The 23,368-nt window shown below is 42.2% G+C and overlaps 1 protein-coding gene across 5 annotated transcripts in view; it reads right to left on the reverse strand.

The window, feature by feature from the left end:
* Ets1 (v-ets avian erythroblastosis virus E26 oncogene homolog 1) overlaps nt 1-23,368 on the reverse strand; it is a 168,660-nt gene that overhangs the window by 90,767 nt on the left and 54,525 nt on the right. For all 5 annotated transcript variants that reach the window (XM_005378526.2, XM_005378525.2, XM_013511112.1 and 2 more), the window contains exons 2-3: nt 20,943-21,025; nt 7,287-7,431 (exon numbers count right to left, since the gene is read on the reverse strand). In XM_005378526.2, the coding sequence (XP_005378583.1) occupies nt 7,287-7,431; nt 20,943-21,011 (214 nt within the window). In that variant the 5' untranslated portion in view covers nt 21,012-21,025. The remainder of the gene's footprint in view (nt 1-7,286; nt 7,432-20,942; nt 21,026-23,368) is intronic.

Raw genomic sequence — 23,368 nt, forward strand, 5'->3', positions numbered from 1 at the left:
GCCCCCGCCCCCGCCCCAGAAGAGGGGTCAAATTGCTTGGATCCAATAAGAACTTGGTGCCCCAGGGACATTTTCCCAACTCGGGCTAAATATTTGCGGTTTGAAAAAGTTAAGAGACCTTTTTTTTTGTCTTCTCTGCAGCCCCCTGGGATTTGGAATGCAATGCCGTTAACTTCCTAGGATTTTTAAGAAGCAAGAATCAGGCCCAAAGAATCCTCGCATTCTCACTGTAGCTGTACTAGCCCTCCCCTCAGCCTTCCTTTTCTCCTCGGCATTCTTCCCAAGGACCTGCACAGGCGACTTCCATTTCTAAAGACCTTTCCTGTCCTAACAGCCCAGGGGCGGTTGAGGTCCCCAAGTCCCGAATCTGGCCCTTCTGGTTCTCCCGCGCTCTACTTCCCTTCCACTGGTAAAATAAGTTATGGGCCGGGAGGTCAGTGCAGAAAAGAACAGCCTGGAGCCAGTCAGCAGTGGCCAGACTCAATGGGAAGGCTGGGGTCTTTAGGCTCCTTCGCTGGCTTCAATGCATGCTCCCACCGAACTGAGAAGGAAAAGAGAGCAGGGAGCATCTCTAGGCTGTGCGACCTTGCAGGTCCACTACTCCCGCTGAATGGAGCAAGAACTCCTTGAATTAAGTATCCTACCTGCTGGAGGTAGGGGGATCTTACAGAATTTAACCAAAACTCTAGTGCCAAGGGTATCTCAGATATGTTCTAGTTCTTTCCACCACATCACACTAAGCCCCTCTTCCTAGACTCCACATCCTTCCATTTATACTTTGAAACCTCAAGACAAAAGTTCTTGTAATTTGCATATGAAATAGCACAGACTCAAAAGCCACCAAGAGAGCACAGGCTCAAAAGCCACCAAGAGAGCAGGTAGGAGCAGAAAATAAGAGGTAATGTGACATTGGTAAACAGGGATGACTTCACAGCCATCAGAGTGATGCCCTTCACTTACAGTAGAGGGCTAGGCACCCACAGGCATCTCCTTACCAGACAGCAAGAGGATGCCGCACATGTGTGGGACACCTCTGAGCACGCTGGCTCTCTCCTTTGTGAGCTACCTACGCTCTGCAAACCCCCTGCTTCTCTCCTCCAGGATTTCTGCCTTACAACCTCAGGTCCTCTCTGAGATGGGCTCTTCTTGCCTCAAGCTCCTCTATCTTCTGGGAGAAGCTGGTCAAAGCAGCTCTGCCCCACTGCAGCCTCCTGTGGAAAACCAGACCCCAAGAGATGGTACTACTTGCTCCTTCTCACACACCACACCTACCAAGTCAGCATCTGAGAAGGTTTAAATTCCCCGCTTTCCCTTAGTATTTTATCCCCCGGTCTTGTGCCACAGAAGAGTTGCACATTACTGTTCCTGGAAAGTTTAAGACACGTCTATGTTGAGTTGGAAAATTGAGAAAATACAATCCTGAGACTGGAGGAGGGGGCCCCAGCAAGTTCCTAGTTCATTTCACAAAGGCTATGTATACATTTTCTCAACAGTCCAGCATCCTCTCAGGGATGGTATTTGTCTAGTTATAATATCCTATATTACAACATCCATGAAATGCATACACACACACACACAATTTCAGGTTCATACACAATCTCAAGTTTTCTAGAAAAGGGAGACATAGCATAAAGGAGGACAAGCGTACACATGCAACAGATAGAATTTAAAATATCATTTAAAAAAAAAAAAAACCCAGAGCCATCTGAAATGGTCAGTTGAAAGAACAAATCTGCTATGAGGATAAACATTTCAGAGCAAGGTGAATCTCCATTTAACAAGTCTCTCTGGCATTCCCTCAATGTTCTCAACACTTAAAAGCCAAGCTGGAGGCATCTGTTTTTTCCTGCTGAAACTTCCCACCTGGCTGTCGCTCGCTCTTTCCAAACACTGCCCAGGTTTGATCCCTCCCAGCCGCCCCACTGGCTGAGAAAGCCCCAAGAGAGCCTACAAATTTGGTCTCTCAATGCTATCTCCCACTTGAACTTCCAAAGTTTATTTGGGAAAGACATTCTTTAGTTCGACCATTTATTAGTAAATTTGCTTGAGAAAATTTAAATAATACAATCTGGAGTCATCCATTGACGTTGCCAACCTTCGTGTGATAAATAAATGTAATATTTCATGTAGGAACCATTTGCTGTACCATGAAAATGCGCTGCAATGTGCACACTTGAATCCAAGTTGCTTGCAGGCAGGGACTGAGCCCTCCTTTTCCTCTGGCTGTCTTCTTAGTATCCAGTGTGTGGCCCTGGCCACGCAGTGTGTTCAGCCAACCTGAGGGTCACTTTCTGATTCAGTGCTTCCCAGACTTTTTGGACTCCCAAAATGCATTTCAGGACAATGAGTCAGAAGTCACTTTAGGACAATGATTTATAATTACAAACATTCATACCATGGTTACTAAGTGAAGCACTGTTTTATGCTTTGCATAAATTAACTGAATGATCCTCAGAGTGTGACCTCTAAAGCAGTCACATCAGTGATACCTGAAAATTTATTAGAAATGCAAATTCCTCAGCCCTAATTTAGCCCCACTGACCCACAAACCCTGGGGGTGGAAACTTACAACTTATATGAAACAAACTCTCCAAGTGATTCCAATGGATCTTGGGAGATTCTGGTTCAGTAGTTCCAGAGTAGGGTTTAAAACATTGCATAACCAACAATATTGATGCTGGGGAACACACTTTGAGAAACTGCTGCATACAGGAGAAAACTGAAGTGCTAAAATTAAATTGCCCAAGGTCACAGTTTAGGAGAGCTGATGAAAATCCAAGAAATTTGGTTCCAAAGTATGGGTTCTTTACCACTCATTATATGCACACCCTTTCTCATCAACACTGGGAAGTAGCAGGTATCTGTGCATGAAGGCATATAGGGTCTTAACGTGGTCAGCAAATAAAGCACACCAAACTGCATTGTGCAAAAAGAAACACACTACTGTCCTGTTTCTCAAATCGAGTAGTATGGTGAGAAGACCACAGGTTTACTCTCATGAGGGTAAGTTGGGGTTCTATGTCTATAGACTGCTTCCCAACTCTAAGAAAGTATTTTGCAAAAATGTAGTTTGATAGCAACATCACATCCACAGGTTTGGTTGATTCAAGACAAATCCATCTCTACATCTGAAAAAGCATCCCCAAAATGAAACAAAATTTGACACTGTACCATCTGGAAGAGTGCTAAGTAATCACTTCCAATGTTGCTAAGCATTTTCCAAGATGCACTATGGTCACTCATGGTCTTTATAAGTGGGAGACTGAGTCAAATGTGGATGCTTGCAGTTCTGTGATGTAGGTGGCCTTGAGGCCTGGGTGCTCACTAGGGTCACTGATGTCAGTGTCTTGTTCCCAGGGGCTGAGGCACACTTTTACACCTGAAAATGGCTTACATCTGCTCTGTTTGTTCCCAACTGGGCTGTGGGTAGGAATGAATCATAATAGTTAATGAAAATAAAACATTAGTGAGTTCTTAGAGACAGGGAGCAAGAGCTTGACATATTAAAAAAAAAAATGATGATTGAGGGAAAGGGCTGAAGGGGAGGGACAGAACAGAGAGGAGGCAGGGTCAGCAGCTCCACTCCAGTCAGACTATAAACAGTAACAGACATTTCAGCCCTGTCTTGTGTAAGGGGCTCCATTGATACACAAGGTTCCCTGACAGAAGATGATGAGAAGCCGAGACAGAAAGGACCCATTCATTCATGCCGAACACCAGCTCTCAGCCCCCATTGGCTCTTGATAATGGCTCCAGGCTGACAGGGAGAAGGGGACAGAGGCGGACAGGAGGAGGAGATAAAATGAAAGAAAATGATGACTACAAGATTGTCCCGAAGAAATGTACAGCTGCACAGGCAATTGCATGCAAATGTGGCTTCCCTTTTTAGCTGTATAGTTAATGTCCCCAGAATCATCTATTTCTCTCTTTCATGTCATTTTCCCTCCCCCTCTTGCCTTGTTTTTCTTCTGGGCCTCCCAACTTCTTTTCTTCAACCCATTCATTTTTCATCTTCACTCTCTGTTATCCTCTACCTCTCTACTAACCTTCATTTTCTGCCTACTTCCACCTACCTGGTCTTTCTTCCTCTGACTCCTTCATCATCTATTCTGTCCAAATGATTCCCAGCCTTGGTTACTGAGTCTTCCCTCCCCTCACCTGGTCAGACTTTCCCCATTCATGTTTCCTCTCAGCTGCATTCTCTCCTCCACCCTCCCTCCATCCCTGTCCTCCGTCTCAGACTCTGCCCTTCATGAATACGAGCAACACTGAGAGGAAGGCTGCTGTGAGGGGGCCTGGTCCTTCCTCCATGGCCCCTCCAGTCGGCGTTGCAGTCACTGACAGATGTGTAATCCTTGCAAAAGAAGTTCATTCATCCCTTCTGAGAGCACAAACGTGAGGGGGAAGCAGGACTGGGAAGCAGCCATGAGACGGAGGAAGGGAAGGAAGCTGAAGTTATAAATAGGATGAAAGAAGATGAAAAAAAATGTGGAGTATTTTTCTCCCTTTCTTTTTATTCAACACATCTCCAAGAAAATGTGCCACAGCTGGGGAAATCATCGGTTGGTCCATGCCTTCATCTCTCTTCCTTATAACCCCATGATTGCCTTCCAGCCGACACCAATCACTGAGGGGAGCTGGACTACAGCCCAGAAATAGTTCCTGCATCTCCTTCATCTGGACAGCTCACATAGCACAGGGGGAATGGAAAGGCTCAGGGTTCTCGCCAGATATTTCCATCAGAGAGAGCCTAGGGTAGTAGGAGCTATAGCCCACATTTGTAAAGAGACTGCCACTAACTGGTGGGAAGCCACACCTCCATGCAAGCCATCCAGCACTGCTGCACTGCAGTTGGTGGCAAAGAAAGTCTCAGTGATTCTAGCTTCCATCTGATAACACATGAGTAGACTGTTTTATACTGCAAGAACCCACAGATTTTAAAGGCAGTTTCTTCCAGTGGTGTTAGTCACATTTCATAAACACTGTCTCATTGGCCTGGAAATAAAAACTATTTTTTTTTAACATTTAAGGCCCTTGGCACAGAGAAGAATAAAAACTTATCTCCCCTTGGGAGTTCATGTACTTCTCCACTTGGGAGAAAGAGAAGAACTCTGTCTCTTTGCTACAGGGAAGAGTGTACTAGTTAATCTTGTCAACTTGACTAGATTAAGAGACTCCTGGACAGGACAGGTGATTGGCCCATGAGAGCCGTAACTTCATCCATGGGGTGGCCCATTAAGAGTTCAAAGTTGATTGGGCTATTAGAAGGAGGGGCCCAGTTGGAGGACATGGATCATGGCCTGAAACCTGCGAAACTGAGCCAAAATAAATCATTGTCCTTTACGTTGCAGGTGTCAGGTATTTTGTCCCAACAAATGGGAAAGCCGACCAATATAAAGAGGCATTCTTTTTTGGGTTTTTTTGTTTGTTTGTTTGTTTTCAAAGAGGCTCTCTTATCTTGAGGTCATGGGCAAATGCAGAGATATCCTCAACCATTAAAAAGGTGTAACTTGGGGGCTGGGGATTTAGCTCAGCGGCAAAAGCGCCTGCCTGGCAAGCGCAAGGTCATGAGTTCGGTTCCCGGTACCGGAGAAAAACAAAAAAAAAAAAAAAAAAAAAAAAAAAAAAGGTGTAACTTGTAGTAAGGAGAAGAACCATCCAGAGATGAAAGAATCTCAGTTGCACAGAAAGATGTAAAACTTCAGCCTTGTGAAGGATTCCATGAATACAGCCACGTGACCTTTAATTTATACAAATGATATCTTTTTTGCTTATAATTTTAAAGAACATTTTTATGTCCTCGGGTTTTAACTCCTTAAGGTGAGCCTGTGAATAGGCGCAAAATATTCCCAGCCTTTTTGTGTCATGCGTAGACAGCTGAGATATTTGGATTTATGCTCAGAGGAACTGACATATGAGGCACAATGTGCTAGCATAAATGTTATTATGTCTGTAACCCAGGCAGTGCCAAAGAATATCCCAAAGATCAAAGGCTAATGAGTGAGGAGATTATGGAACATGGGAGTTTACTTCATTCTGCCCCGAGGAGGAGCCAGGCAACTGCAAAGCAACTTCCTACGTCTCCCGCGCCCAATACACAGCGTGCCCTACCACATAATACAGCCACTTGCCCTGTACTGCCACATTTATGTTGGATGAAAGATAAGGCATGGACAACAAAGCAAACATTTGTTTTATTTCTCTACTGTCATAAAAGTAGTTTACTATAAAGTTGTGCAAGGTAAAACAACACTAAACAAGAAAATTGCATTTGTTTCCAGAGATTCTCCCAATCCCCAGAAAATTGGATTCAGTACGTAAGAGAAATGACTTTCCTCCACCTAAGAATTCATCCTTTGATAAAACACAAATTTTGACTGACTTTTTGAGTTTGCATATGTTTTTTAACTTAATGTTGAACTTAACATCTGAACTAATCATTTCATTATCCTCAAATTCAAATTTTACATTTTGCATTTTTTAAAAATGCTATCACATAAGCAAGGACTAATGGCATTTGTAAGAAACAGACTGAGCCTAGAAAACAGAAGAGAAACAGGACTTCAGACTTTTGGGGTCCTTGGGAAAGTAGATCTCTTTATTCCACAGAGCTCCCTGGGGGAGTCTGACTCCTGTTCACCAGGGGGCAGCACTGTCACTAGTAAGACCAGGAAGGAAAGGGAATGCTGAGAGGAGAGGACCACTGGGAAGAGGGCAGGGGCGAGGCAAGCAGAGGAAAGAGAAGCAGAGTACTGATGCTCATGGGCAGAGAGAGAAAGAGTAGCAGAAAAAGATGATAAATGGAAGAAATGATACTTTGTAAAAAGGCTAAATAATTTGTGCACCTCTGTTTTTCTTTATTCTTTATGATTGCAAACTTTGCAGGCCCTTTGTCAATAGCCTGGCCTAAGTGGGTAAGTACCAGGAAATGCTCAGAAAGCAAAACTGTTAATGAAGTGGAGAACCAAAATAATTCCTCTAGGGGCTGTGGATATAGCTCAGGGGCACAAGTGCCTGCCTGGCAAGTACAAGGTCCTGAGTTCAATTTCTAGTTCCAATAATAACAACTCATGATGCCCCTTGGGCCTGCTTCTACAATTTAGTTTTCCTGCTGAACAATAAAGTAATGCAAAATTATTGAAAAGGGCTGGGACTTTCCATCAGAGAACAATAGCATCTACCCCCACTAAAGCTATGGCAGCGTTATTGCAGAGCATGCAGCCCTTGTCAAACTTCCCTTGTCCTTCAACTCTATCCCCATCCCCAGCTTTTGTTTATGTTCCTACCTGAGCCATAGTGTTCGAGGCCAGTAGGAACTTCCTGAGTGGCCATCTCATCCCAGAATGGGAAGCAAGGTCTTTGCTGGTGATAATTGGACTGGAAACCACAGGGCATTCGAGGGTCTTCAAAAGTGTTGATAGGTCCCTGTCTCTGTGACCAGGAAAGAGAAAAGGAAATATATTAGGAGAAAAGCCTCCTAAATTTGCCCTGGTAGAACTATGACTCTATATCATCTAATCACATGTAAGTAGGACTCTTCTGTAGAAAATAATAGACATAACTAAGTACTGACACTCTACCCATCACCATCCAAAATTCACAGGGAATGAGAATTTCCCATTTAAATGAGTACATTTATCTCCACCCATTTTTTCATGCATTTGAGAATTTCTTTTCTGATCTTCAAATGAAAACTCATGGTTAAAAGCAGGGCAGAATAATTATCAATTTAAATTTATACAGTGCTGGCCTTTTCTTTTTCTGATATCTTACCCTATAAAAATACCATGAAAGAATATTCTTGTAGGACATTCCAATATCACAGAACTAGTAGACAATAAATGCAAAAGGAAAAACAAAAATATTAATTTTATGTCATAAATTCACCTCATTTTCCAGTTAATGGTAGGTATAAGCTTTTATGACATTAGTTGCTAGACAAGAATTGACCATTTCCCCCAATATTTGGAGATTGTGCCACTTTCTTACTAATTTTATGAAATCCTTGAAATTTACTATCTACCCAGCACTAAGCCAGGTAAACATGATATGTGCAAGGCAATGTTTATTTTCAATGTTTAAAATTATATCCTTTACAGCCAAATGAAGCCAGATATACTTAGAGGTAAATCCTGGCTCCACCACTAATGGGAGCCTGTGCCTCCCTCTTAATCTAAACCTCAGTTTATTCAGTTATAAAATGGAAATAACAATCCTTACCTCATAGAGGAGAAATGAACAAAATAATATCTATAAGAAATTGTATAAAAGCAAAATACAATATGAAATGTACTTAATAAAGTCATGTATTATATAACATACATAAAATAATTACTAGATGTGGAGCTGGTTCTCAATTAAAAGTAGGTATTATTTTGATATAAGATACTCTTAACATTCTTCAGGTTAGAAAGATGGGTTAAATATTAAAACACAAAAAGAGAAACAGCAGATTTGTGGGAAGATTTCCTGAAATAGGAGGCTAAGCTATGCTGAGTTATCCAATTTCTTTTTCTTGTTATCATTCTTTTCTCATATGGCCCCTCCACCTTCATAAAAGCCCCAATTTTAAAAAAAAACACTCTGGGGGGGCTGGGGATTTAGCTCAGCGGCAAAGCGCCTGCCTGGCAAGTTCAAGGTCGTGAGTTTGGTTCCCGGTACCGGAAAAAAAACCAAAAAAAAAAAAAAAACACTCTGCAAGAATTTGATGTGATTAAAATTACTGGTGGTTCTATAATAGTAAGTGTAGCTCCCAAGGTGCTATCCTTAGCCCTAAAGAGTATCTTGCTAACCTTCCAATAGAATTCTGCATCTGGGGAACCTCTTGTGCCCACCCTCCCTTTGAGCATGCAAGAATCCAGCCCTAACAAAAGTTATTATGGAAAAGAAATATCAAATATCAGAGTTGGAGGAATAGGGCTTCAATGGAGGCAACTTTTTATTCTAAATGGTATGAAGAAGAGATCAAAATTTGAAATAGCTTCCATCTCTTTTCTTTTGGGACACTACTGTGTGTATGGTTCACCCATAGCAGAAGATCCTTGTAAGATGATAACTTTACAAGGATGTAAGGCAGGCCCTTCCTTATAAGATAGTAGTAGGTAGTATAAATAGTATCTTGGTAAGGTAATAGTAGATAGTATAAATCAGGTCATTGTAAGACAATAGCAGGTGGTATAAGCAGGATCTTTGTTAGAACATAGAAGGTAATATAAATAGAATCCTTAAAAGTAGGTAGTGGTGGGTAGCTTGTTACAGGACCTACTAAGTGGGAGATAACTGAGAAGAATTTTTTTTTTTTTTTTTTTTGGTTTTTCTCCGGTACCGGGAACTGAACTCACGACCTTGCGCTTGCCAGGCAGGCGCTTTGCCACTGATCTAAATCCCCAGCCCCATGAGAAGAATTAAATTTTGGATTTTCCCTACTATGGAAAGCCACTGGAAGCAAGGTATAATAAGCAAAGAGGAATTGACAGAAAATGACCTTAGAACAATGTGCCAAAAAGACAGGAAGGCAGAAATGATCAGTTAGTGACGAGGGTATAAAATAATGAGGTTCCCAACCTGGAGGATGTCAGTGTAGTTTTATTTTGGCTCAGTTCAAAGCTTTGGAGTTATAACTATACATAGAATTAGCTTGATTTTACATGGTTGGCTTTTTTCATGGAGTCACCTTTGTCCTCAAATAAGGTTCTTTGTGAAGAAGAACATAGTTTATAAATAAAACTGTGTATTTTAGGGCATAATTTCTCCGTAACTGTCCTCAAGGACTGAGCCTGTAACTGAGCCTGAGGACACTGGTGAAACCTGTCTCAAAATTAAAAGAAAAAGAAAGAAAAGAATAAGGTGGTAATATCCAAATCTACCATAAACCACAAGCAGCTTTGCTGGTGGATGCTCTTCTCCTAAGAAGCCTTTCATGGTTCTGTTACCTCAACACCTGCCTGTTATTAGACATTTCATGAACTGATTTCATAACTATTTCATAGAGTATGAAAATGACTTTTTTACTCAAGAGAACCACATCACCAGAGTTCTACTTCATTATGAAACCATCTCAGTTGTGGAGAAAGAAGCAGGGTATTAGTACAGTAGAAATCTGCCACACACAGCCCCCACCTTGCTGCTATAAAGGGCATCATCTGAAGCAGGTTCCTGCCTGGCGAGTCTCTTCGTTGGCACCCTTGTTTCCTGGCTGCAACTAGAGATGAGTTAATGAGATGCAACCAACACACCCAGTCTCTGTCACAGTTTAAAAAAAAACACCCGACAGTTTCTCACTCATTAGTCTCACAGGTGATTGTTAAAAGGAACTAACATACATCACACACCTGTTGGTGCCAGCTGGCCTGTCAAGCTTCATACTCACATAGGCGCTTTCAATCTTTGCCACAATCCTGGAAGACTAGTGTTTTCCTCTCTGTTTTACAGATGAGCAAACTGAGATTTTCAGATGGGAAGTAAATTTACAAAGGCCACAGTGCTAATAAAACAGTGGAGGTAGAATTTTACCCCTAGTCTAATTTCAGACTGTTGGTTCTTCTAAGTGTACAACATGAAGCTGAGTAGCTCAAGATTAGTTTGCTTAAAAATAGTGGTTATTATTCTACAATAGGTAGTTGATGGATGATACTGACGTGTTCACGGAGCTAATGTGTATGGTGCACCTCGCCTGTGCCAATATTATGTTACAGAGATGCTAAGACCACAACATGAACAAGAAATTAGCCATGTCCCCAGGATCATACAGACAAGTAAACAGGATGTAACTTCCTGTGAGGGGTATGACAGGGTTAAGTACCAATCTGTTGGGGAGGGGAAACAGGGAAGGCTTCTTGGAGGAAGTAGACTAAGGTAAAAACTGTAAGGTTGAGTAGGACCTTGACCCTGAACATTTGGTGACAGGCCAGAAAGCAAAAGAACAAGATCATAACATGCCTAAAGATAAAAAAGAACATGCACAAGAACTGTGGACATAGCTCAGTGGTAGAGCACTTGCTTGTCTAGTGTATTCAAGGCCCTGAGCTCAATCCCTAGCAGAGCAAAAACACACAAATAAAGAAGATACGCAACTATATAAAGAGGACCAAACAAAGATTCAAGTAGGCATCACAGAATGATGAAGACTGTTTTTCGCTGGGAACTAACATAAGGAAAAGGAGGCTTTTGTGTACTGAAGGTAGTTGTAATGGTGGGAAGGAGGAAAAATTCAGCTGTAGGCACAGGGTAAGCTAAGCCATGGATAATACACAGGAACTGGGCTTTGGGAGAAAGCCATTGGAGGTTGTGTGTATGACAAGATGAGTCAGTATGCTCTAGAAAGATCCATTTGGTTTCACTGAGTAGGATGGGAAGGAAAGGAAGGTAAAGAGGCTGGTCAGGAACAGAGCTCTACCAAGCCATATTAAGCCTGAAGCAAAAAGATAAATCAGGTTTATTGCCTCCAATTTTATTTAATTTTTAAATTCTTCCCATAATAACTTTTGCGTTGATTCTGATTTTTGAGATATTATTGAGCGGATTCCTAAGTTTTGAGACTCCCCCTCCCAGTATGACTGCCTCACTCATCTCATCTCATCTTATTCAGTTATAAAGAAACAGCTGGACCAGAGCCATGTGTAGATAGGGGTGAGGAAACACAGAGTGTACAGTTTCAAAGGAAGAATCAAAATCATCTTATGACCAATTGGAGAAAGGGGATGACAGAAGAGAACTCAAGGTGACAGATTGCTTGTTTCTGTAATACAGAACAAGGTCACTGAATGGGACATAAATAAAGAGAATGAAAAGAAATGTCACTTTGGGTGTGCTTAGAGGGATGGAAGAGCAATTTGGTGGTGCGGGGGGAACCCTAACGTGGCTGCATGACACAAGGACAGCAAGGAACACAATGGATCTCCCAGCATAAAGGACAAAGTTAGAGCACACACTGAAGAAATGTAGCAGGTAAAAGGTAAAAAGAAGCAAAAATGGATCTGTAAAGTTGCCTGCAGTTAGGAGAAATGAGAGGACAAAACAATGATGCACAAGTGAACACAGAGGAAAAGCAAGAAGTGCACAGTTCTGAAACACAAGAACAGAGCTTTATGCACCAGGGGTGGCTTCCAAGTGGCCACTAAGGAAAGGGTGGCAGCCAGGCATCTGCAGACTCACAGTGTCCACAGACATCTCAGGAAGGTGCATCTTTGCCCTGCTCTACCGGTCACACAGTGCTGAGCCAACCTGAGCAGCAGTGCATCTCCCTTTCCTCTCAGAAGCAAGGACTACAGCAGAAAGCCAACAGCCGAAAGGAAATCTGGAAATGAATCTGGGGATACCTTGGAAGTCTGGAAACCACCAAGACAAGAACACACCTTGTCCCTGCTCTGCTCTAAGGGGAGCCAACTCTCACAGCTACCACGTCAGCTGACCTCATCCTTCTCCAAGCAGCCCGGGCTCCTTGCTTTGAGTCCTCTCCTGAGCCCCACTGCTCAGCGCTTCAGGGTCCAGAGCCAGTGTCTCTCCAGCTGCCTTCCCTGCTCTACTACATGCAGGTATGTCTGCAGGGTGCTTCGCTTCCCCCTCTAGCTTTGCCCTACCTCAAAGCCATTCCATTTGCTTAGTCTTCTCTCTCTGTCCTCCACCCCCACCCTGCAAAGTCCCACAGATTGGAAAAGGGGGAATAGGGAAGACTTTTATGATACCAAATCACAACCATATGGAGTCTGTGTATCTGTGAGTGAGGCGATGATTCTTCCAGAGGGTTTCTGGCTACAGCCAAACCGCCTTCCCTATGCAGGTGTTTCGCTGTGAGCTCTCCCCTCCCTTATTTTTTCCACCTGTCACTCAGTAGTTGCCTATGGAATCCTAGGGCTTAGCCTTAGACCATCAATACAGAAGATGCAATAAACAATTCTAGAGGCTGCTGTTTTCTAAACACACTTTAAACCCAGAGGTGAAGCTGAATCCTCACTGGGTATGCAGGCACTGGGATTTGCAAAGCATAAGGACAACTTGGTATTATTTTCTAGGAATGTCATAGACATTCATGTGCACTCTAGTGGAAAGATGGAAGGGGCTATAAATCAGGAAGCTTGGATTCAAGTTCTGCTCTACCACCAGGGAGCTGCGTAACCTCTGACCCATCACTTAACCTCCCTAAGCTTTTGCTTCCTGAGGAGGCTGGCCCTGACAATCTGCAAGTTCCTTGCCAGCTCTAAGGCTCCGTTTTGCTGATCCACCCACATTCTTCTTCCTGACCTTGTGACTGGCAACCTTCATCAGATCTACAGCCGCAGGAGGGTGGGGAAGCCTCCACAGCCAATACTGTCAGCGTTGTCATAATGAAGATCATCACAGCGTCCTCATAAAATGTATTTATTTCTCTTCATGCTTCCCTAAAACCATCCTTTAACACTGTTTTGTCATCATATTTCTCCTATCATGGAAGGGAAAAGTGAAGCTCAAGAGGAACCTTAGTTATAAGAGCTCTCAGACAGAAGGGGCTTTAAGACCGTGTGCAGTACACAGCCACTTCTCAGCATAAAACCTTCTGCTGCCTGGCACACGGTCACGCTTGACAATGGGTTGAACAATTGTGTGGACCGATTAATTACATGGGGACTTCCTTGTCCTCAGAAGATGCCTAAGGCAGCATTTCCTTGCACTGATAGAGGAACATTTTACAGATAAATCTCCTTGGCCAATGATTATAAGTTTGGTCACACTATGTCTGGCCTCAGAAAAGGCAGAAGGGCACAGAAGGGCTTCTTGGGCACATCTGGTCAAAAGGCCCATTGGTCCTGCTAGGTGGAGGGACAAAGGGAAGAAGGCAAAGCAGAGCTCCTCCTCACCTCTCCAACTGTCACCCAGAGAGGAGGGAGGGTGGGTGCAGCGGCAGCCAGGAGATGCAGGAACAAACAAAATAGGGAACTCTCAAAGGGCAATTTAATTTTAGACTCAAGGCCAGGAAATTCTTTTGGAAACAATAAGAATGATAGGCTTGGACCTTGGTGAAAGGGCAGGCATGACATATTGCAAGTTTTAAGAGAAAAAGCTGAAGCCCAGTGAGGGCTGTGGAAAAGGGCATCTCTTACTGTGCTCCTGCTGCAAACCGTGCTTGGCTCCCATAAAGACCAGCTGGTGAGCGCACCAAGGTGGGGATGATGAGTCCAACAACAACACTGCAACTCTGCACACCAGCCTGAGTGCACAACAGGCTCAACTCACAGCGGACTCTGGCTGAGAGACACAGCCCAGGCCACAGAGTGGAGTAAGGAAAAGGTCTCGAGCCTGGGCTACAGCCCTACACCCTGCGCCGTGCTGTCTTGCTAAGAGGTCTTGGGAAAGGTTGTCTTATTGGTCAGCTTGGAGTTTTACAGATGACAAGTTGCTAGGCACTAGGCATGAAGCCTTCAGACTCACAGTGACTCTCAGGATGAAACTGGAGTCATCCTGTGGTGCAGAGACGCCAGTAAGACTGACTGTGAACCTGTGATGGGACCCAGGTGAGAAAACTTGCAAGGCTGAAAGACTGTCCAGCCTTGTGGGTTTGCTTAATGGTCTACAGAATGGGATTTTGATGTTTGCCTAATTCAGGGAGACTAAATTTTCATAAACAAGATAGATGGATATGTGAAAGTTGGTTCGAAGTTCTTATATAGCACCAAGTATCTCTTCAAAAAATGAATAAGATGAATTGAGTAGTAAGGAGCTACTGCGATATGAATGTGATCTTCCAAAATCCCTATGTTGAAGCTCAGTCACCATCATGATAGTATCAAAAGGTGGGGCCTCTAACAAGTGAGTAACCACGAGGGTGGAGCATTGGATAGGATTAGGATGTTTATGAAAGGTCTCACAGTAGTGAGTCCAGTCTCCTCTGTCCCTTCTCCCATGTGAGGACACAATGTTCATCGTTCTAGAGGACATAGCAACAAAGGACAGACTGGGCCCCTCACTAGGCCCAGAACTTACCTGCTTCTTCACATTGACCTTCCAACCATCCAAAACTGTAAGCAACAACTCTCTTCTTCATAAATCACCTGGTCTCAAGTATTTTGTTACAGCCACACAAAATAACACAGGAGTATTCTAGGTCAAGAGTCAGGAGATTTGTACCACATCCCATCCCTTGCAAGCTTTGCAAACTTGGGCTATTCATCTAACTTCTTAAGACCTTAATTTTGTGTTATTGTAACATGGGCTTCAAATTGTAGCCTAACTCTAAAATTCTCTAGTTTGAACCTTATAACTAGAAAAAAAATATAAATTATCAGTGGTTTTTTCCTTTAATTTCTGTGACTACCAATAAGAGTTAGAAGAATAAACAACTTCCCAAACACTGTGTTTCAACAATCTCTTTAGGGGTCAAATTATCATAGTCCCAAGTAACAAGAATGAAAAATTCTTTTCTGGTTTATATTTGGATTCAAAATTTTTTGAGTGTGTCCCCACTTTTCTAATACTAAATACCTCACCCATCACCCCTAGGATCCCCACAGAGAAGGAATCTGCACTAAGCTTCACAGATGCAGGCACGGTCTGCACAAAAAGCACAGGGACAGCACAGCAATTGTTTCTCAAGCACAACCAAAGGCTCAACTCCTGAGACCTGTAGGGTGGGAGTAAAGGGCTGCCAACAGCCAGAGCCAAGCATAAGAAGGGACTTGCTCCCAAGGAGGCCCAATTAAACCACAATTACTCAAGATAAGAGAACCAAGTATGTTTACACAATGGGGCTGTAAACCACCAGCCCATGACAAGGAAACTTTGATCTGGTGGCAAAAGAGCTGTTTCTCATGCAAGCAGCGGTGAAGCAAGAAGGTTTCCCAATAAGAATACCTCCATCTTTACCCCAGGAGTTCCATCTTGTTCTGGCATCACCCCAGCAGGGACAAATAAAAGTTCCTCTGCCCATGTATGTGTCTAACACAATCAAAAAGTCCAGAGTAAGACCTAGTGAATAATGAAAAAAAGGAATTGACTGGGGCCATCTTTTTGGAGGCACTAGACAAGCATTTTATCATTTAATGGTCATCACAGTAAGCTTTCAGGGTAAGTTATACTCTGTCTGTTGTACAAATGGGAGCACTGTGGTTCAGGAAGGTTAAGTACTTTGCCCAAGGTTACCCAAGGTTACGGCTAAGGAGTAGCAACAGACCAGAATGTAGCCCAGGTTTTTCCGATTCAAAGTCAAAGTACTTTAAACTATCATTGTCTGGGACACCAGATATGGTCTGAATGTCTCTTCCAAAACTCCCATTGAAATTTAACTACAGTACTATCATACTAGATATTGAGAGGAGACTAGGCCCTCAGGGCTCTGCCCTTGTGAATGGGTTAGTATCACTGTTGCGGGTGTGGGTTCCTTGCCAAAAGGATAAATTCAGGTACCCTCCATCGCCTGTTCTCTCTCTCTCTTGCCCTCCCTCACACTCATCTGTCACATAACTTCTTCTGTCATGAGGCAGCAAGCAGGCCCTCATCAGATGCAACCTCCGGAACCAGGAGCCAAACAAATTTATTTCTTTATAAGTCACTCACTCAGTCAGTTATGCTGTTATAGGAGCAAAAAATAAACTAAGACAGATACATTTAATAGCTACCTGACTCAGGACTAAGGTTCCATCTAATGTCTGGTATGAAACAGATAGGAGTAAGGTGGGTCCCCCTTCTGGTTCTCCAGAGTATCTGAAGATGGAAATGAGGTTATGTGTATAACTTTGTCATTCAATCAATCATTGTGGAAGGGAGAAAGAAAATGTACAAAGAGGATCTGCACAAACCGTGGAGAGATTGGCAAGATCCACTGTTAATCTCAAAAGGCCTCTGAAACCAGAAGCTTGTGTCTCAGGGCCACAGTTTTGGAGCTTATTTTTCCAATGCATTTTAGCTGAACCTCATAGCTAACTATTCTCCTTTGTCTGCACCAACTCAAGACTCGGCTGGTCTGGGAGAACACGCGTCCCACTGCAGTGTACAGGAAAGATAGAGCCGATACTCAGGCCCTTCATAGCTGCGATTCTCTTTCACTTCCCTCCCAAGCTGACATCCAGCATGTGCTGTGGCATATTTCTACCACCTTGTCCCTCCACTGAGAAAGGGTCTGAAGTAGCCCTGGCTTCATGTCATTTTATTCTGTATAAGAATAATTGTCTAACAAATATGAGCCTGTGTATACAACTCTGAAGTCATTCACATAATAAAATTACAAGTCAATAGGTCTTTCCATGGATAGTATCTGATCCGCAACCTTCATCCAGAAAATACAGGCACCATATTCATAAGAGAAGCATGTTTCATGGACAGACAGTGAAAAAAGTGGCTACTTTTCAATATAAATTACCCAAGTTAGCAAGGATATCCCCTAAACTTGAAGAATTATCCTAGGAAATGGTGCCATTTTGGAGTATTCATTTAATCTTTGGTCACAAGTGTCTTTCTTGCACGTGGTCTAAAACCCTGAAAGCCACTGTTGCCTGGGGTTTGCTACTTTTTCCTCAAAACCCAAAGCTGCAAGCAGAGGTGAGTAGGCACTAACATTCCCTGTCCTCTAAATAGCTCAAGGTGCTTCCTAATACTCACCTGGCACAAGGCGTCATTAGTTCCTAAGGGCCTCCTCCACACATCCTCTTGCTAGTGAGCTCACCAAGGCCTAGAGCATGTTTATTTGAAACTATGAACAACCCAGGGCCTCCCACAGCCCTCCCTCTGCCGGCCCAGGGCAATGGCAGGATAAAAAGGATGACACAGGAGAGGACCAATGTTCCAGCACTGCAGGAACTTCCAGGGCTCAGGACAGACTGGCCAGCTGGGACCACAACAGGAAGGAGCCACTTCCTCCCCTGGATGAAGGGTCCCTGACACATAGCCCATATAAGTACCTGGAAATGGCCCCATACCACACAAAGGCCAGGCAACTTCCAAAAGAGTTGTTTCTCTACTCACTGGCTGTGACATCACTTCATTCATTACAGTCTCCTGAGGGGCTGACCTTACCATCCGGAAAACATGTGTCCTGCTTTTGACAAACTGACCCTGAGCAGAAAATGTGAGTTCTGTGTAAAATGGCCATAACCTGATGGTGGCACTGATTTTAACTGTGGCTATAAATATTTCAAGCACCTTTCTAGCACAGCAAAGGATCACATATATAATGCTAACGTGATCTTTGATTGGCAAATTAGCAATCTGAGGCGTGGCAATCTTTCAGGATTAGAAAACAATCCTATTTTATTTTAAAAGAGTGTTTCTTGGTCAACTAAAGCATCCTTCAGAAGAGGAACACGTTCTCAGTTTTTTCTTTTTTTAGATTTCCCTTTCTAAAATAATACCTTATAAGGGCCCAAGACGTGCTTGGAGCAGTGTGCATGTACAAGGAGCTTGCTACCTTCAAAAGTGAAGCTGGTGCTCAATGGCTACTCCAGCCAAGGTTTCTCTGTCTCTGCACAGTTGCTCTCAGGAGCTTGGTAATTCTTTGTCTTAGGGGTCTTCTTTACATATTGTGAGAAGTTTAGTTACATCTGTGGCCTCTACAGACTGGAAGACTCTAGCAGTTCCCAAATTTTGACAAGCAAACATGTCTCAGCCATTACCAAATAATCCCAAGTGGGAAAAATCACCCCCTATTGAAAACCTCACTGGCTTTCAGAGTTTTCCTTTCTCCCTCAAGTGTTCCATACCCAGGAGAGAGTTTTTAGGTTTTTGTGGTTCCACCTGACTAAATCAGACTATAGCGTAAGGCAGGGGCACTTGGGTTACTGGATCAAGCCCACTGTGCAAAGCTCTGAACAATGAAGCTCCAATACCTGAGGCTTCGACCTGGAACTGCTCACTCTTCTACCAGATTTTAAACTGGGATGCAGAGTATGAAGTTTGCTTGCTGGGATTCCTAGTGCCAACCTGCCAAGGTTATAGTTTATATATAACTTATAGATGCTTCGACTGCTTTTTATAGTCCAGCCTAAGATCATAAATTGTCTGTTAGAGCTGGTTGATTGAACTTGAACTTGTGCTGATAATTATTGATTGTTTTCAATTTTATTAGAGCAGAGAAGTTAAGGACTTCTTCATTTGCTCTGTGGTTCTCAAGGGTTGCTTAGCTAGTTCCAGTGATGGAGAATCTGAAGTCCAGAGAGAAATTGTGAGTGAAGGTGCCGGGACAATATCTTAGCAGCTCTCTTGTGCAAACCCCTGCTTTTACTCAAGTAGCTTTGAAATTTGTAGTGAAAAAGATCTCACATGTTGATAATGTTTTCCAGATATAACTATAGGGCTGCGGTCTTTGTTTTGAAACCAATGGAAACTGTTAAAAATACATTTTAAAAATGTAGTGTATTCATTTGGAGTAGAGCTCTTTAGTTGTAAACATGCAATTAAATTGATTTGGGATTTCCAAATCTGCAACTTCCAGGTACCCTTTCTAGGATAATATCATATACTTACAACTCAAATGGTGATATTATATTTTTTTTTATTTCAGTGTCTTAAAAAAGTAAGGCATTCTTCACCTTGAGAAGATATTCATCCTGCTTGATTCTAATACTGATGGAATTAACACAGGCCAGTTTTGAATGGCCTTTTCCAAGTCAATAACATATTGGCCTTTGTAATACAACGTCCTTAATTATTTTAACAAATTTCTACTATATCATCTTTTAGGAAAATGGAGTGTAATTTGTGTGGACATTAGAGGATAATCTCTCTATGAAAAGCAGGAAGATATTCCACTGGATACTTCTCCAACCCTTTACATGACCTTCAACTGTAAGTCTCTTGGCAATTTCCACTAAACAAACCTGAGTGACTGCTTACCTAGGTTTGTGTGTGTGAATTTTTTAAAAATATATTTCTAATGTAAATTATAGTCTAAATCTTTTTCTAATTCTAATTTTCTTTGGAATACAGAGTGGTACTCACTTGAAAACAGAAGCAACTTTAAAAAGGAGTGTTATGGAACAGCCAGTCAAGACAGATGTGTTAATTATCCTTCAGCTATGTATTTCACCTTGAATATACAATAGCTTTTAAGCAAATGATTTTTCAGAGCTACACAAAAATTCAGATGTTTTCATATCCAATTACAGGTGCAATGACGGATAGCTTAAGCCTACCAATGCTAAAAACTCCATAGATTCTCAGTCTGAAAAGAGCTCTCATTAATTAGTATTTAGATCCATGTACTGAAAAGAGTTAGGAATAAACTTATCTGTCCATTTCCAGAGAAAATAAGAAGAAAAACAAATTTAATGATAACTATTTTTGAATAAAAACCTATAGAATTTAGAAGGAATAATTAGCAACATAACTGTTAACATGTAAATTTCATTTTACAGCTGGAACTGATCAGTTACAGCATTACAAGGTCTTCCATTTTTAAAAGAATTTCCTCTAAGCATTTCTAGTAAATAACATATAGCATGGTCAAGGGTCTCCTTCCCTATAGGCAAAACTAAAGAGTCCTAATGATCATTTTACCTTTCTTAATCTAAGATTTCATTATACTTTCCTTTAAATTTATTTTCACATTTCATTTTATTTTCACTTTCAACTTCTCAGATTACAAAAGTTGCATTGTTTTGCTTTTGTGTTTGAGGCCTAAGGTAAGTTAAATTATATTAGCAGGCCTAGGGTACATTCCTATGGGGAATATTCTCACCAATGAAAGGAGCAACAGATATCAACTGGCTTTGTGAATCATGTTTGAGTGACTGTCTCTGAAACTCATACATACTAAAAATCTTCAACAAAGCCATGAGACTTGGATTGTTATACTGGATTTATATACTGATAAAACCAGAGATAATCTCACAACTGATCTCCTCCAGAAGATTCAAAGCCTAGGCCAATTTGGCATTTAGGTCATTGGCTTCTCTAAGCAGAAGGCAGGAAACCAGAAGCCAGGGGAAGAGGTGTAGAAGGCTGAAGGGGTAAAGATGGGCAGGGAAGGAACCACCACTCACCATCACTGCAGGACGAGATGCCGGGTAAGGGCCAGGGCTGCTCATGGCCGAATCCACAAAGTAGTTCATTCTGCTCTCAGGACCTGTGCAGGAGAAAGTGTTGGCTGAGCCACTGAATGCGCATAAGTGTGTAGACAAGACCCCAAGGGGCATGAGTTTCTTAGACTAGGACCTTCCCTAGGGCTGTGAAGCAGAGAAGGAAGCTGACATTCAGGAAGACATGCAACAGACCCTGGCCCACAGGGTGGAGCAGACCCCAGGCAAAGCCAACCCTCTAACAACAAGGTAGCACGAATAGATTGTGTCTACATGCTGCACACTGTGCAGTAAGGGGGTCTATGAAAACCACATATTGTAGGATTCCTGGGCAGGGAATACATCTTGTGTGTCTTTTAAATAAAATCTCCAGGGAGGGGGATACAGCTCAGGGGCACAGTGCCCGCCTAGCAAGGGCAAGGTCCTGAGTTTGATTCCTGGTACCAAAAATAAATAAATAAACAAATAAATAAAATCTCCAGTTACACACTACCTGCCCCACTTCCCCCAACAGGCCTGGAAATAGCAGGAATTCAATTCATAGTTGTGCCATCAATTAATTAAAGCGATAAAAGATTGGAAAAAAGAGCAAAAGTATATCCACCAGCACTTCAAGATGTGGACAGCAAGAAGCCCTGCAAAAGTGGTAGAAGGGAGTTCATCTTGAAAACAGGAGAATAATTCTTGCTGAGAGTCATTATCTGCATTGAAAAGCTCAATAACTAGAGTGCTTCAGCAATGTTCTGGCTAGAGGGATTTTCTAGCTAGTTGCAGTCATCAGGAAAGTCATTTATATATCAAAGATTTCTGTTAACTTAAATGCCTCCTAGAGTTCATTAGTTCACAAACTTTCATATATTCAAAACCATGTGCTAAAAAAGTCTTTCTTGAATAATTTAGAAGATTAAATTCCTAGGTACATCAGTCAGAGGCCAAATTCCTATGGTTAGGAAGTGACATTTCAACTAAATTGCTTTCTGGTTTGTATTTGTCCTTTTCCCTTATTCTTGTGGACGTTTAAAGCAACTCACACTTTTCTAGAAAAGTAGAGTACTACTTGGGTGTGTTGGTGCATGCCTGTAATTCCAGTACTCAGGAGGCTGAGACAGGAGGATTGTTGTGAGTTGGAGGCCAGCCTTGGGTACAAAGTGAGTTCAAGGTCAGCCTCAACTGCATAATGAGATGCTGTCTTAAAAAGAAAAGAAAAGGAAAGTCAAGTACTAAGATAGGTCTTACGTTCAATTTGCACTGATGGTTCACCATCTTGATGATACTGCATGACAGACAGTCTACTTTCATATGGAATGTATTTAAATAAGAGTTAAACAGATTCTGCAATATAAAACTATATCAAGTACTTCAATCATTAAGTCACTAAAAAAATGGTTCAGAGATGTGAGCTAAAAACTTTAAATCATAATTTATCCTAGAACTATGTTTTTAAAATTATATTACCTTGTTTCCTCCTAAAGATAAAATCTAAATAATGTTAATTTTAAAATAAATTAATTAACTAAGGATTCTGGATAACTTGGCTAAGTTCATCAAGATTTCACTCTCTAGTTTTTTAAGGATCTGAGCTCCACTGCAGCAAGTAGTTCCAGAAAGCGCTCTCCAGAGGAGAGGCAGAAGGCAGAGGGGGCTAGTACCCAGATATTGCCTCTTTAGTTCTTCTTTCTAAATATGGCGGATAGATGCACACTCTGCCTCAGACTCTGAGCTGAGTGCTGACCTCAGACTAAGATACATATAACATAGGTCAGCAGAGACCTGTCCTGATCCTAAATTGTGAAGATGCTCTTACTGGGCCCACCCAAACATTATTTATTTTTAATCTTAAAATTGAATTTGAAGTCCTAATGAATCAACATGAAACCATATATCCCCACCTCAATATTTTGATCTGCTCATAGGTGAGACTTATAACACTGACTATACCATACAGAGAATGGCTCAGTCATGATCAGATTCCCTAGGGAAAAGCTGACCAGCCCTCCAGCGTCCTGCAGGACACTTATATCTGTTGGGAATGACTAGGCATGGGAGGAACTGCAAAAGCAGCACAACCTTCTGATTCCCTTTCTAGAAGTGCAAAAGAGCCCCTGAGTCCTCCCAGAACTCAGCTGTCCCTTCGACAATCCTGAAGTAGGCTTCTGTTGCTGGGCATTTGTTTATTTTTTCCATAAGTAATTGCAGTGTGTTTATTGTATGCCAGACCCTGTTTTGGGGCTTTGAGACACAGGAGTGAACAAAGACTCCTGTGCTCAAGGGTCTATCAGACTGTAGAAAATTAAGCTGAGAAAGCCTCTGTCTTCAAGCGGTGGAAAGGACACACTCACATGTAACTATAACATAATTTGATGAGTAGTTTGCCAACAACATGGGGGAAA

The sequence above is a fragment of the Chinchilla lanigera genome, unplaced genomic scaffold (assembly GCF_000276665.1).
Source record: "Chinchilla lanigera isolate Chin_1 unplaced genomic scaffold, ChiLan1.0 scaffold00011, whole genome shotgun sequence".
NCBI classification, from domain to species: Eukaryota; Metazoa; Chordata; class Mammalia; order Rodentia; family Chinchillidae; genus Chinchilla; species Chinchilla lanigera.